Raw genomic sequence first — 16217 nt, 5'->3', positions numbered from 1 at the left:
CAGTCTATCTGAAATTATGCTGTATAAAACATGAGAAGGCTCTGAGCTGACCTTTCCCCCCATTTTAAAGTATCCCATAACCAAAAAGGTGAATAATCTTTTCCTATTCCTAGGATTTTTGACATTCCCATTATCATCTATTCAATTCTTATAATAGGATCAATTTCTCGCACTGTTGTTGCACTGACTGCAACAGATATTCTTATGCCAAGTATCAAAATGATTCAGACTAGGAACCTTCATTAAATGCTTTAAAATTTCTAGGACTAGTATGCTGTCAACACTCTTCCTTTTCAATTTCCTTAATGAATATACATCCAAGTTTATTTTTCCAGATGAACACTAAAATGCTTTCCTGAAAGAGTTCTAATCCTACTGTGATCTTTGTTATAACTGCTTTAAATCTAAGAACTGATATCAATGGTCAGTCTTATCCAGGAAAATCAATATTCAATCATTTACTCAAATCTTCTTCTAAGTTTTGACAGGTTTTTGCCTTTTTAATTTTTTAAAATTTTTTTTTATTTTTTTCCAGAGAGTGAGAGTCAGAGAGAGGGAGAGGCAGGAACAGACAGACAAGAACAGAGAGAGATGAGAAGCATCAATCATCAGTTTTTCATTGTGGCACCTTAGTTGTTCATTGATTGCTTTCTCATATGTGCCTTGACCGTGGGGCTACAGCATACTGAGTAACCCCTTGCTCAAGCCAGCAACCTTGGATCCAAGCTGGTGAGCTTTTTGCTCAAACCAGATGAGCCTGCACTTACTCAAGCTGGCGACCTCGGGGTCTCAATCCTGGGTCCTCTGCATCCCAGTCCGACGCTCTATCCACTGTGCCACCACCTGGTCAGGCGGTTTTTTCCTTTTTTAAAAATGGAAATCACCACCTGACCAGGCAGTGGCGCAGTAGATAGTGTCAAACTGGGATGCAGAGGACCCAGGTTCGAAACCCTGAGATCACTGGCATGAGCACAGGCTCATCCAGCTTGAGTGCAGGGTCGCTGGCTTGAGTGTGGGATCTTAGACATGACCCCATGGTTGCTGGCTTGAGCCCAAGGTCGCTGGCTTGAGCAAGGGGTCACTTGCTCTGCTGTAGCCCCCCGGTCAAGGCTCATATGAGAAAGCAATCAATGAACAACTAAGGTGCCGCCACAAAGAATTGATGCTTCTCATCTCTCTCCCTTCCTGCCTGTCTTTCCCTATCTGTCCCTCTCTCTGTCTGTCACAAAAATAAAGTAAAAATGAAAATCACCTGTTTCTCCTGAAAGTTAGAGCTAGAATTTCGACCTTTTATGTTGTTAAAAACAAAAGCTGTTTTTTCACTAATTGTCTAACTGGCTACTACTAATATAAAGGAATGCAATTAACTTATATCTGACAATATCAAACTTTTAAATTAAGTCTATAATTATTATAGTTTAAATATCTAATGTTTCTAAGTATTATTAATTTTATATCTTTCCAAAATTCATGTTACTTATTTTTCATGGTTTACCACAATGGTAAGAAAAAATTTCAAGGCCTCTTTCCAATCAATGTGTACTCTCTGCTTGCTCTTTACCATTAGTCTGTAAGTTTCAAATCACTCCCATCTTCAAAAGAAAAGAAATCCCCTCTTACTCTGTTCTTTAGCTATTGCCCTCTCTACTCCTCATCACTGTCATTGTTTTCCTTTGACCACCAGCTTCAGGAGCCGTCTACACTGTCTTCACTTCTCAGTTAATTAAATCCTAACTCATTACAACATACCTTCTTGTCTTCCTTTCCATTGGAGGTGTATCTCAAATATCCCAACCGTCAAAACCAGATTCCTTTATAACCTTGAACTTCCTTAGTTGCTATGACCTTAATACTCATCTTCCTGAAACTCCTCTCTTGGCTTATCTAATTCTATTTTCTCAGCTTCCCCTTTTATCTCTCTGGCTGTTCCTTTCTCTCTTCACTCTCGTCACTTTAAGTGTTTTCTATAGCTTCTTCTCAAACTTTTACTTTTCTTATTCTCCACGCATTCCAGGGTATTATATTTATATGTATGGCTTCAACCACTAGTGCACTTTACAGAGCTACAGGTCTAGCCAAAACCTCACAGCTAAGTTTCAGATTCACAAACCCCAGTACAATAGTCCCCCCTTATCCATAGGGATATTTTCCAAGACCCCTAGTAGATGCCTGAAACTGAACAGTACCAAATCCTACATATACTCTTTTTTTCGTATACATACCTACTCATGATAAAGTTTAACTTATAAGTTAGGCATAATAACAGATCAACAACAATAGCAGAATAATATAACAATATACTACAACAAACATTATGTGAATGTGCTCTCTCAAATATTGTGCTGTACTCACCCTTCTTCTTGTGATGTTAGCTGATACAATGTCTATGCGATAAAATAAAGTGAGGTGTATGACATAAGCATTGTGACAAAGAATTAGGCTACTACAATGGTTACTTGAACACAAGCACTGAGATACCTCAACAGTCAATGTGATAAACAAGATGGCTGCTAAGTGACTATAGGGCAGATGGCATCCATGGTGTGGATACGCTGGACAAAAAGATGACTCATGTCCTGGGTGGGACAGAGTGGGATGGAACAAGATTTCGTCACACTACTCAGAACAGCGTGATTTAAAACTTACAAACTTATTTCTGGAATTTTTCATTTAATATTTTAGGACTGCGGTTTACCACAGGTAACTGAAACAAAGAAAGTAAAACCACAAGCTTCTTCAAAGTACAGAAAATGTATTTCATCTCAAAAACCAATAGTGGCTCACACTGGGACACCAATGTCCAACTGTACTAGAGCTAGGAACATGATGGACATCTTGCAATGCTTCACCTACGCTGAACCAATGCTCCTTTCAAAGCCACGGCTGACTCAGAATGATGGTATGTCCTCTTCTTAAGGAAAAGCCCTCCCACACACACATTAAGGAGACATCATGTGAGCCCATAGAGAGAACATATCACTGAGTGCCTAGAAGCCGAAGGAAAGTATTAAACTCAACATTTCTCCAAATCCCCAGCAACCAACGATCAGAAAGTCAGAATCTCATTAAATTTAAGTTGGTTTTGCTAAAAAAAAAAAAAAAAAAAATTCAAACTAAGCAAAAGAAAAAAAAATTAAGCAATTATTTCAAGGAATCATAAAAATTATGTAAGAAATTAAATGTATTTATTATTGGCTATGAGCAGTACTTATGTAAAGATAATGTAAACACTGAACCAATTTAACGAAAAGTGTGGTATAGCTATATTGAAAATCTAGAGGAAGAAGAATGTGTGCGTGTTTTGGGAACTCAGTATGAGATAAATCATCTTCCATTAAACAAAGTCAATAGCTAATGTCTTTTAAAAAAAAGTCAAGATACAACAGTATAAATATAATAGTTTAGCTATGAAAGTAAATGTCAGGAGTTAGAAGTGACTGTAGGAATTAAGATTCAGAGATGGAGGACAGATGAGCCTATTTCTCACTGAAAGCCCTAAATTATGCAAATTGACTACTTTCATAAAAAGTAAAATAAGAAAAAAAAAAGCAGCTTAAGTTTATATCTCAGAAGTACTACAAACCTGTAACAAATAGCTTTTTTTTCTTAGCCAGAGAGACAGAGAGAAGGAGAGAGAGGGACAGACAGACAGGAAGGGAGAGGGATGAGAAGCATCAATTCTTTGTTGCAACACCTTAGTTGTTCATTGATTGCTTTCTTGTATGTGCCTTGACCGGGGGGGGGGGGGGGGCCCTCTAGCAGAGTGAGTGACCCCTTGCTCAAGCCAGCGACCATGGGATCAAGCCAGCATCCTTTGCGCTCAAGCCAGCAACCTTGTGCTTCAAGCCAGCAATCAGGGGGTCATGTCTACAATCCCACGTTCAAGCCAGTGACCCCGCACTCAAGGTGGTGAACCTGCACTCTAGCCAACTACCTTTGGAGCACAAACCTGGGTCCTCTGCCTCCCAGTCCGATGCTTTATCCACTGCACCACCACCTGGTCAGGTACAAATAGCTTTTTGGCCCCTTTCTAAATGCAGATCTAGTGCAAAAAGGCTATTTACAGCTCTATTAATCACTTGTGCCCTGTGCTATTTATAAAACATCTGCATATTATATAATAATAATGACACCACCAGTAATACTGCTACTAATAAAAAAAAGAAATCACCATTCGCAGCTACCATTTACTGAGTGTTTACAAGATGTCAGGCAATATAAGAAAGCTTTAAGTACATAATCTCATTTAATCCTTACCACACACTATGATAAATAAATGGGATCACAAGAGTTAGGTAATGTGCCCAAGACGACATAGCTAGCAAGTGAGAAAGCCTGGCTTCTAACTAGGGTAAATATTTGTTTCAACTTGCCTGGGACAGTATCCTGGCACAATGAACAGTGCCCTTAAGTTATCCTAGATGAAATGGTAAATTCTATGGTCACCCTGACTCTGACTCTAGAGCTTATGCTCTTAACCACTCATCTATCCTGCCTCTCTCAGGAAAAATGAAGGTGGCATGGCACAGCTGTTAATACAAACAGCTCTGCAGGCAGTCCTCAATAATCAGGATATCTGATTTCTTTAGCTCATACAGTATAGTTTACATACAGGGTAATTTCAGTTCCACGGACTTTAACTACCTGTCCCAGCAATGCCATGAGACGAGATGGAGGCACCACACTGACTTCCCCAGCTAAGGCCTGAGCAATTGCTGCTCTTCTCTTCTCTTTGCTACTTCCATCTGGGTATGCCTGAAAAAGGAGAAGGGGTAGCATTACTTATAAGAAATGGCTGCAAAATATGAGTGTGCTTAATTTAAAAAAAACAATAATCGCCAAGCAGAAACACCCAAAAAAGGAAAATATGTAAAGAAACTGCCCAGTTGAACAGGGGGTTAATTAAATCAATTAGATTTTTAAATGACTTTCCAATTCTACCCACTTTCATTTCAAAAGTATGAGCTGGGGGAGAACTGAGGTCAGTCAATCCAGAGTTATTTCTGAATAGAGTCCAAGTAAGCTACATCAAAGAGAGGGTTGTTTTCAGTTTTTGAAAAATCTGAAGAGCCAAGAATTCTTTTATAGTCTTTAGTAATTTCAGTGAAATGATCCCAGCCCAGAAATTCCTTACTACCTCTAACTTAAATCTTGACTTGGCAATTCTTTATCCTCACGGTTTCTGTGAGTTTACCCTAAATTTCCATTATCCAGTGTCTATCAAATTCTTCTTCCTCCCATTTTGTCTAGTAAAAGGCTGAGTGAGAAAGAATGAAACTATACACAAAAAAAGGTTGTGAAAGAATAAAAAGAGTATCAGTCACCACGTACTACCAGTAAGCATAATCAGCTGAGAAGTAAAAGCATGAGCTTCTAAGAACTGAAAGGGCGAGCCTAAAGGAAACTGCAATCATCAGGGTTAAGGGACACAAATGCACAGTGAATATACCAGCAGTCAGGGAGCATTTAAGGGCCAGACAAGTAGTTGGGCTAATGAGGAAATGATATCAGGCCCTGGCCAGTTGGCCCAGTGGTAGAGCATCGGCTTGGCGTACAGGAGTCCTGGGTTCGATTCCCAGCCAGGGCACACAGGAGAAGTGCCCATCTGCTTCTCCACCCCTCCCCCTCTCCTTCCTCTCTGTCTCTCTCTTCCCCTCCCACAGCCAAGGCTCCACTGGAGCAAAGTTGGCACTGAGGATGGCTCCATGGCCTCTGCCTCAGGCGCTCGTTGCAACAGAGCGATGCCCCAGATGGGCAGAGCATCGCCCCCTGGAGGGCATGCCGGGTGGATCCCGGCCGGCTCGGGCTCATGAGGGAGTCTATCTGACTGCCTCCCCATTTCCAACTTCAGAAAAATAGAAAAAAAAAAAAAAAGAAATGATATCAGAATAAACTTTCTGCTTCTGTACTAACTGACACAAAGTCTAAAATGGGGTATGTGGGGAAGGGAAGACCCTCCAATACTCAGAAAACTGAACAAGATTAATCTCTTTAACATATGCAAATTTCAAACAACATAGATAAATAGAAAAATATTATCAAAAATGAAATCAAAATCATAAAAGTACCTAATCAGATGGTTTAAAAAGATTGCATTATTACACGTTTTCAAAATTAACAAGTTTCTTTTCATTACCACAGTCATACCTCACGAGGATCAAAATAAGACCTGGCCAAGAGATTTTCCAGATGAATATACCGCTCTGGCTGTGTTTGTTTTAACATGATCATAGGATCAGTCTGTCTCAGGAGTGACCTGGCAGCCCCCAATTCACGGAGCTCTATCAATTCCAGAACAACCTAGAAAAGTGAAAGAAAATGGTCATTTCAATGCAGTCTCTTGGTAATAGTTCTTTTCCAGTATAACTCCTTATGCAGAAATAGCCTGTCAAAGTGATTTCCTATACTGGGAAATGCTCCTCCTTTTCAGATGGACAACTGAAGTAATTGTAAGTAATAGCTTCAATCCTTCAACTTCCACCTTCCATTTTTATCTACCAATCTCCTCTCCTTTCCAGCTACCTTTCAGAATACAGATGCTGAAGAAAACTAAAGATAGTATCTCCACGGGCTCCAGAGAAATCTTTCTCCAGGCACCAAAACTTTCTTTGGGGAATTACTGAATTCATGTGGATTGGAAAGAAACCAACCAACTACTCTATTTTTTTTTTTTTTTTATTTATCAATTTTAGTGAGAGAGAAAGGGACAGAGAGAGTGAGAGAGGAACATAGATCTGTTCCGGTATGTGCCCTGACCAGGGATTGAACCAGCAACCTCTGTGCTTCAGGATGATGCTCTAACCAATTGAGCTATCCAGACAGGGCTATTTTTATAAACACTACATTCTTATGTCCAGAAATTCCACTCTGTTCTACTGTATGTCATTTGTATGGTCTTTGTCCTGATTTCCGGGTCCAATGCTTCTAAAACCCTGAAATTTTGCCAATGACAGGAGTATCCTTGTTATTAATGAGCCTCCTGCATCACACTTGAGTTTGCGCTAAAGAGGTAGCTCAGAAAGGGGGCTGGTTACTATAAAAACCAACCATGTGATTGTAGGGTTTTGGCTTCGAGCCATCTCAATCTCCAGGGAACTGAAGATAGAATGCGACCCCAATGGAGTTCCCTGGTTAGTGAATACATTCCTATGCCAGGTCAGAGAGACACAAGAGTCCATGGGGAGAGGGCACTGGAAGCTGTGTTTAGGATGCTCCCAGACCACACCCTATATGTCTCTTATTTTGGCTGGTTACAGTCTGTATCCTTGATAACAAAACTGCAATCACAAATATAGTGCTTTCCTGAGTTATGTGAGTCATTCTAGTGAATTATCAATTCTGAGAGGGTCTTGGGACCCCAAATTTGTAGTCAATCAGAACTGTGGGTGGCCTGAGACCTCAAGGTGTAACTGGTATCTGAAATTAAGGCAATGTTACGGAGAACTTAGCCTTTAGCTCTGGGGGTCTGTGTTAATTTTAAGTGGTTAGTGCCAGAAATGAATTCTAGTATACTAGCAGGTATCAGAATAATTGATGTCAGAACAGTTCACTTAATGATCACTTAAGAAATACTTCCACCCTGGCCAAATAGATCAGTTGGTTAGAGCAATGTCCCAATATTCCAAGGCTACGGGCTTGATCCCCAGTCGGGGCACATATAAAATCAACCAACGAGTGCATAAATGAGTGGAACAGCAAACTTATGTTTCTCTCTCTGTCTCTCTCCCCACCTATTTTCTCTAAATTAATAAAAAAATCTTAATTAAAAAAAAAAAAAGAAATATTTTCAATTTGGGAAAATCTTGGCTTTTCCAAGAGAGAAAAAAATACAAAGTAGCACTCAGGCCTTGACAGTGAAAGTTTTAAGAACTATTACAGCCCTATAGTGCTTGAAGGAATGCTCACTAATGCTTCCCAGTCAGGAGGCCCACATTAACCAACCCACAGGAATCAGCATCACCTCCACTCTTACCTGTTCATAGAGATCAATGAGGGTTTTGTCTGGCAATTTCAAAGACTGTATAGCCTGTAAAACAGTGTCCCAGTGGCCACTATTAATGTCAGCCACAAAACTCTCAATGCTGTCCACAGTATTCAGAGACACAGTAGTCTCCTCCTGTAAGGTGGCTAATGCCCGGTGTAAACTGTTCTCCTTCAGGTACTGCATGATAAGACGGATCACACTGGAAAAAGAAAGCAAGGCATCTAGTTCAGGGATCCTCACTCACCAGACAGGCCACAAAGTAAGCCCATGCCAACTTATTTCTCCTACTTAGCCATCTTCCTTTCACTATCTACTTTTCATTTCTTTCTCATCTACGGGAAACTTTCCAAAAACCAAGGAATCTAAGTTCTAGGGGACTTTAGGGCCATCCGGTCCTAGCTCCATCTCAGAAACATAAGAACTGGGGGTTCAGAGAGGGGAAGATAATTTTCCCAATGTCTCAGTCAGAAAGGGAACTGGTACCAAAGTGACTCTCTTACTTCCAAGGCCAGAGATCTTTTTACTATGCCAGGTTTCTCATTAATTCATAAAATTATACTGTTGCACACTTTACCAAAATATTTAAACCTAGTCTAGTCATTGACACAAATACTCTAAATGCTTGTAGGATGATTTGGTTCACTTTCTAAACGATAACCAAAAGACATGATTTAAGATTTTCTTAATACGGATTTGGTGATCCCTATTTAATCTTAATGATCCCTATTTACTTACACAAGTAAGTAGAGCTATACTGTATAGAAAGTAAAGCAGCCTGACTAGTGGTGGTGCAGTGGATAGAGCATCAACCTGGGATGCTGAGGTCACTGACTTGAGCACAAAGGTTTCTGGCTTGAGCAAGGGGCCACTGGCTCAGCTTGAGTCAAGGTATGTATGAGTAGCAATCGATGAACAATTAAAATGATGCAACTTGCAACTATGAATTGATGCTTCTCATTTCTTTCTGTCTCTCTCTCTTCAAAAAAAAAAAAAGTAAAGCAAAGCTACATGTCCTCACTTGCAAAAATAACACCTAACTACTGCCTTTATCACCAAATTTTCAGAAGTGAAATAAAAACATTGTAAATTCAGTTTCCCAAGAAAAAGAGGAGTCAGATAATTGCCAAATATTGAGAGAATAAGCAACCATTTTCAACGTCGTTTATAGTTAAAATTTCTTGATCTTGGATTCAATGAGCATAGTAAAGAATCTTTATATATACTATAAAAGTTCACTGTATGGGCCCTGGCCAGTTGGCTCAGTGGTAGTCAGCGAGTGTGAGGATGTCCTCAGTTCAATTCCCAGTCGGGGCACATAGGAGAAATGACCATCTACTTCTTCCCCTCCTTCTCTCTCCCTCTCTCTCTCTTGCCCTCTTGCAGCCATAGCTCAATTGGTTCAAGTGCATTGGCTTCAGGCACTGAGAATGGCTCCATGGAGCCTCTGCCTCAGGAACTAAAAATAATTCCGTTGCGAGCATGGCCCCAAATGGGCAGAGCATCAGCCCCAGACAGGGATTGCCAGGTGGATCCCAGTTGGGTGCATGCGGGAGTCTGTCTCTCTATCTCCCCTCCTCTTGAAAAGAAGGGGAAAAAAAAGTTCACTAGCCCTGGCCGGTTGGCTCAGTGGTAGAGCATAGGCCTGGCGTGCGGGAGTCCCGGGTTCGATTCCTGGCCAGCGCACACAGAAGCGCCCATTTGCTTCTCCACCCCTCCCCCTCTCCTTCCTCTCTGTCTCTCTCTTCCCCTCCCGCAGCCTAGGCTCCATTGCAGCAAAGTTTGCCAGGGCGCTGAGGATGGCTCTGTGGCCTCTGCCTCAGGTGCTAGAATGGCTCTGGTTGCGACAGAGCAACACCCCAGATGGGCAGAGCATCACCCCCTGGTGGGCGTGCCGGGTGGATACCGGTCGGGCACATACGGGAGTCTGTCTGACTGCCTCCCCATTTCCAACCTCAGAAAAATACAAAAAAACAAAAAACAACAACAAAAAAAAACAAACAGAAAAAAAAAACCCCAAAAAGTTCACTGTATGATGCTGTGATACAGTGTTTTCCTTCTCTTTCCTTAAATGTGGCTCACACTGTCTTTCTACTAGACAGCACTAGTATAGAGTCAGATTGTCACACGGAAGGAATTTTAGATTGGACTTTAATTAACTATCTCTGAGGAGAAATAATCATAAAACAATAACCAATGTTTATTATGTTTTTAATATACCAAGTACTGTTCTAAGCATTTTAGACATATTGATTGATATCCTCCTCGAAACAATCCTATGAAGTAGGTTATTACTATTATGTCTACATATTTTACAGATAAGGATCTCACCAAGTAACAGATAAGTGGTAAAATGAAGATTCAAACTGGTAATGTGGCTCTTGAGCATATATCCCTGACAGGAAAGCAAACTCTCTTTTTAAAACCACTGTAGCCTGACCAGGTGGTGGCGCAGTGGAGAGTCGGACTGGGATGCAGAGGACCCAGATTCGAGACCCTGAGGTCTCCAGCTTGAACATGGGCTCATCTGGTTTGAGCAAAAGCTCACCAGCTTGGACCCAAGGTCGCTGGCTCGAGCAAGGGGTTACTCAGTCTGCTGAAGGCCCATGGTCAAGGCACATATGAGAAAGCAATCAATGAACAACTAAGGTGTCGCAACAAAAAACTAATTAATGATTGATGCTTCTCATCTCTCTCCATTCCTGTCTGTCTGTCCCTATCTATCCCTCTCTCTGACTCTCTCTGTCTCTGAAAAGAAAAAACAAACAAACAACAACAAAAAACCACCGCTGTAGACAGAAACTATTTGCAGTAGTCTTTTTTCTTATGGCTCCTTTACGAGACACCAGGTTTAGACCCCTGATATTTTAGTACCTGCTATATCCTCCTTACAACACTTTCATTTGCACTCCCAAAATAAGACACTTCCTGTCAAGATCTCTTACTTAGCATAATCAAAGTAAAATTTACTTCCTTCAAATATAATGGAATACATAAAGAGTTTAAAACCTGGGAGATTGGCTGGGATTTTAATCAAAGTTCTGTCACTGTGGGCTTGGGTGAGTCAGTTATCTCTGCCTGTTTCTTCATCTGTTAAGAAAATACCTACCCTGTAGGCTTGGTTAGAGTTGACTATACTGCTTATAGCATGGCTAGCACAGAAAATACTTAGTAAATAGTAGCTATTATTGATAATAAAAAATGTAGCACAGCCCAAGACTGGGCAACTATTATTCAGGTCCCATAGCATGGAATGAATCCTTTCAAATTTCTGCCCTTGACTTAACTGTATCATTCTTCTTTGCTTTATTTTTCTCCACAATACTTATCACTATCCGTTAAGCCTCATATTTCACTTACTGTTTTAGTCTGTTGTTCGCCTTCCCTAATCACTACATACATTTATAAGAGCTAGGATTTTTGTCTGTTTTGTTCACTACCATATCCCCAGGATCTAGAATAGTACATAGTAAACTTCAATATTTGTTGAATAAATAAACCTCCTTTCATCCTATGGCAGGTCTCAGGACAAGTCTTCTCTCTTACTTACACACAGAACACAAATGTTAAGTCTGATGATTTAATTAAATGTTGGTACAGGCACGGTAGAAGATGATGTCCTGGAAAAGTTCACTAAACACCTCTTTTAGTCACTCATTAGTTCCACCCCCCCCCCCATCCCTTCAAACTATCATTATTCTGGCCCAATCTCCAGATTCTGTTTCTCCTTTGTAGCTACACAGAGCTTACAGACCAATCAAAATTCAGCTGCACATAGAGCCTGATAAAATAGCTAGTCGTTTATTCGTTGCAAAGGCCGTAATCGAGCCTCTACGGCAGGGGTAGGAGACCTTTTTGGCTGAGAGAGCCATGAACGCCACATATTTTTAAATGTAATTCCGTGAGAGCCATACAACACCCGACCATGAACATGAGCGGTAGAAAATGAATGGATTGTAATACAGGAGAATGTTTTATATTTTAAACATTTTTTTAATTAAATATTTGCGAGCCAGATGCAGCCATCAAAAGAGCCACAGCTGGCTCCCGAGCCATAGGTTCCCGACCCCTGCTCTATGGTGTGACAGGGACTGGGACGATAAGAAAAAGGAGTCTCTAGGCGCCCATACAGGCCAGTAGAGTGGACAGAGAAACAGTGGCAATACTGGGTTAAGTGATGTGCAGAGGAAAGCAAAGGGGCCATGTAAGCACAGAATAAACGAATCACATTTGTTTAACGGGGGCAGGAAGAACAGGAAGGCTTAGAGTCCAAGCCCCCCTGCGCGAATAATCAGACTGGAATCCAGTCTGGAAAAGTAATTTGATCAAATAGCACGCCAGGAGTCGGCAATGGCCAGAACTCGGGTCTTCAAGGGGTATCCTTCTTCCGGGCCCGCACCGCCTCCCACGGGGCTTTGGGCTTCTCGTCCGCTACTTCCTTATGGGCCCGCCTTCGAGGCAGCCAGATGCAAGAAACGTCTTTGTGGGCAAGTAAATGCCCCTCCACTCCCTAGCCTCTCCGACGTCTGCCCCGAACCACCTTCCATTCCACATCCTTTTTCCACCCCACCCCCACCCCCACCCCCACCCCCTCACCCCCCGGCCGCCGCAGGACTCACTCCGAGGACTCGATTTCGATCGACATTACGGTACACTGCCGGGCCCAGGCCCCAATCCACTCTAAGACCTACTCGCGCAACACACCAACGCCACCTCCGGCGGCTGCCTCACGTCACTTCCGCTCGACGTCCTACGCCCGCCCTAGAAGTGGTGTACGTGAGGGGCGGGGCCTGTAGGGGCCGCAAAAAGCAGTATTCTTTCCTGCTCCGTAGATTTCTCCAGACTCTTCTCGGAAGGGAATCTTTGCTTAGAAGCACTGGTTTGGAAATTCTGCTTTCATTTGATGCAATTAGTTGATTATATTTAAAGATAGGATTGAATTTACAATACTGGGTGATATATACATATATAAAAGTTTTTTTTAATTTTTTTTGGGGGGGCAGAGACAGAGAAGAGAGAGAGAGAGAGAGAGGGATGGACAGGAAGGGAGAGAGATGAGAAGCATCAATTCCTGGTTGCGACACCTTAGTTGTTTATGATTGCTTCCCATATGTGCCTTGACTGGGGGGTTACGGCAGAGCAAGTGATCCCTTGCTCAAGCCAGTGACCCTGCACTCAAGCTGGCGAACCTTTGGGTTTCGAATCTAGGTCCACTGCATCCCAGTCCAACGCTCTATCCACTACACCAACGCCTGGTCAGGCGGCGGTTAATATCTTCTAGAATCTAAACCAATGGAACACTAGCCAGCATTTGCAGATAGAGTTAATGTATGAATGACTTTGAATCCAAATTACGGTTTAATCAGTCTAACTATGAAAAGTTTGGAACCCAGTTAAGATTTTCATACTCACTTGTGGGAAGAACTAAATTACTTACAGCATTTCTAATTAAGTATAATATTTAGTTGAAAAGGGTTTCATATCAGGGGTAGGATTCCTGGAAAAACAATGAAACCAAATGCAAATGTGGACAGGGAGATTTGAGACTTTTTTTTTTATAAAGTGATGGGGTTTTTTTTAATTTTTTTAATTCATTTTTAGAGAGGAGAGAGACAGAGAAAGAGAGAGAGGAGAGAGAGACAGAGAGAGAGAAGGGGGAGGAGCTGGAAGCATCAACTCCCATATGTGCCTTGACCAGGCAAGCCCAGGGTTTCAAACCTGCGACCTCAGCATTTCCAGGTCGACGCTTTATCCACTGCGCCACCACAGGTCAGGCAAGACTCCTTTTAATAGACTTTAAACCATGCATTATTAAATTAGAAGAACTAAATGAAATATAGGGATATCAATGTATTTTATATAAATTTAAAAATATTTGCGGCACAATAAGAAATCTGTGTTGCACAAATTACCTACTGAAATTATTTATTTGGAGATTTCCTGTTGGTTTTCAGTCTTACCTGATACTGTCTCCAAAATTTAGCCATAGAACTTCCCTGTAGCCTCTTAAATACTGCTTTTTTTTTTTTTTCCAAATCTTTCTCTCTTTCTCATGAATCCTTGAAGGACATGATCTCCAAGATCTCCAAGTTGTGGGAGTCTCAATGTTTGCTCCAATGTGTGGTGAGATAAATTAGATAAGTGTATGATTTCTGAGATTTTTTTTCACTATCCCACCTCATGACACAACATAGAAAATTATAACATCTTCCTTGGAAAGAAGAGCCAGCTAATTTTCAACAATAGTATACACTTTCATTTTCTCTACCTAGTATTTGTCATGTTATTCTTACTTTAATTAAGGTTACTTCCCTATTTCATTTATGCAAATATCTCCTCTATAATTACTTAACACCAGGTTTCAGTCTAGTGTCCACCACACCCAAGCTTTTATTTTAATAGAATGGCTTCTCTTCTTATGACTCCTATTAAATCCAAACTTATTATACATAGACACAAGAATCTCATTACTTCATTATGTCTTTAGAAGTAATACCCAAAGATTTACATATTTAAATACTTATTACTGTATTTTATAACAATTTTTTAAATTTTATTAGGCTTTTTTATTGATTTTTTTCATATCTATGTAGATTATATTCTTTATAAATTTCAGGACACCAAAGGAAATATTATAATATATTTGGAGAGTCTTGACTAATTAATACTTGAGGCCCTGGCCGGTTGGCTCAGTGGTAGAGCGTTGGCCTGGCGTGCGGAAGTCCCGGGTTTGATTCCCGGCCAGGGCACACAAGAGAGGCGCCCATCTGCTTCTCCACCCCTCCCCCTCCCCTTCCTCTCTGTCTCTCTCTTCCCCTCCCGCAGCCAAGGCTCCATTGGAGCAGGGGATGGCCCGGGCACTGGGGATGGCTCCTTGGCCTCTGCCCCAGGCGCTAGAGTGGCTCTGGTTGCGACAGAGTGACACCCCGGAGGGGCAGAGCATCACCCCCTGGTGGGTGTGCCGGGTGAATCCTGGTCGGGCGCATGCGGGAGTCTGTCTGACTGCCTCCCCGTTTCCAGCTTCAGAAAAATACAAAAAATTAAAAAATAAATAAAAAAATACTTGAGAACATGTTGGGAAGATTTCATCAGAAATGCCAACATAATAATTCTCTCTTTTTTTTTCTTATTGCTTGAAAGAGAGAGAGAAACATTGACCTGCTACTCCACCCATCCACTCATTCACCAGTTGACTCTTATTATGTGCCCTGACTGGGGATCGAACCTGGAACACTGGCATATCAGGATGACACTAACCAACTGAGCTACCCAGCCAGGATTCCAATCTCTTATTTATTTTTACATTCTTTTAGAAAATAATATCTCTGTGATAAAGAGACATTTATTTAAAATAAGGCAATTGGCCTGACCTGTGGTGGCGCAGTGGATAAAGTATCGACCTGGAAATGCTGAGGTCGCCGGTTTGAAACCCTGGGCTTGCCTGGTTAAGGCACATATGGGAGGTGATGCTTCCAGCTCCTCCCCCCCGTCTCTCTCTCCTCTCTCTCTTTCGGTCTCTCTCTCTCCCTCTCTCTCTCCTCTCTAAAATGAATAAATAAAAAATAAATAAATAAAATAAAATAAGGCAATTGGCCCTGGCCGATTGGCTCAGTGGTAGAGCGTCGACCTGACGTGCAGGAGTCCCGGGTTCGATTCTCGGCCAGGGCACACAGGAGAAGTGCCCATCTGCTTCTCCACCCCTCCCCCTCTCCTTCCTCTCTGTCTCTCTTCCCCTCCCGCAGCCAAGGCTCCATTGGAGCAATGTTGGCCTGGGTGCTGAGGATGGCTCTGTGGCCTCTGCCTCAGGCGCTAGAATGGCTCTGGTTGCAACAGAGCAACCTCCCTGGTGGGCGTGCTGGGTGGATACCGGTCGGGCGCATGCGGGAGTCTGTCTGACTGCCTCCCCGTTTCCAACTTCAGAAAAATACAAATAAATAAATAAATAAATAAATAATAAGGCAATTGCTTTGATTTCACATTAGTTTTTTTATTCAGTCAGTTACAGTTATAGTTAAATTGATTATATTTTCTCTAAGACATAACATGTATTCTGTGATCCTATTGCTGTTATCCTATTTGCACAGGTCTGCAACTCTTTACCTGCAATTATAAAATCTAAAAATCTGTGAAAATTAAAGATGTTTTATAAATCATTTAGCATCAAAATATGTACTGAATTTAAGTGAAGCTATTTGGAATCTCTTAAACACCTCTGAGTGTGAATATTCATGTGTTG

General features: G+C 41.5%; 1 protein-coding gene across 1 annotated transcript in view; it reads right to left on the bottom strand.

Annotated features, from left to right (window-relative positions):
- The window catches only part of SMU1 (SMU1 DNA replication regulator and spliceosomal factor), a 33221-nt gene extending 20495 nt beyond the window's left edge, over positions 1 to 12726 (bottom strand). The window contains exons 1-4 of the mRNA XM_066367841.1: positions 12601 to 12726; positions 7973 to 8183; positions 6148 to 6300; positions 4645 to 4755 (exon numbers count right to left, since the gene is read on the bottom strand). Coding sequence (XP_066223938.1) covers positions 4645 to 4755; positions 6148 to 6300; positions 7973 to 8183; positions 12601 to 12626 — 501 coding nt within the window. The 5' untranslated portion in view covers positions 12627 to 12726. The remainder of the gene's footprint in view (positions 1 to 4644; positions 4756 to 6147; positions 6301 to 7972; positions 8184 to 12600) is intronic.
- Between the last annotated feature and the right edge of the window lie 3491 nt (positions 12727 to 16217).

Source organism: Saccopteryx leptura, chromosome 2 (genome assembly GCF_036850995.1).
Source record: "Saccopteryx leptura isolate mSacLep1 chromosome 2, mSacLep1_pri_phased_curated, whole genome shotgun sequence".
NCBI lineage: Eukaryota > Metazoa > Chordata > Mammalia > Chiroptera > Emballonuridae > Saccopteryx > Saccopteryx leptura.
Note: the sequence above shows the minus strand (reverse complement) of the source record. Positions and strands in the feature narration are given on the sequence as shown.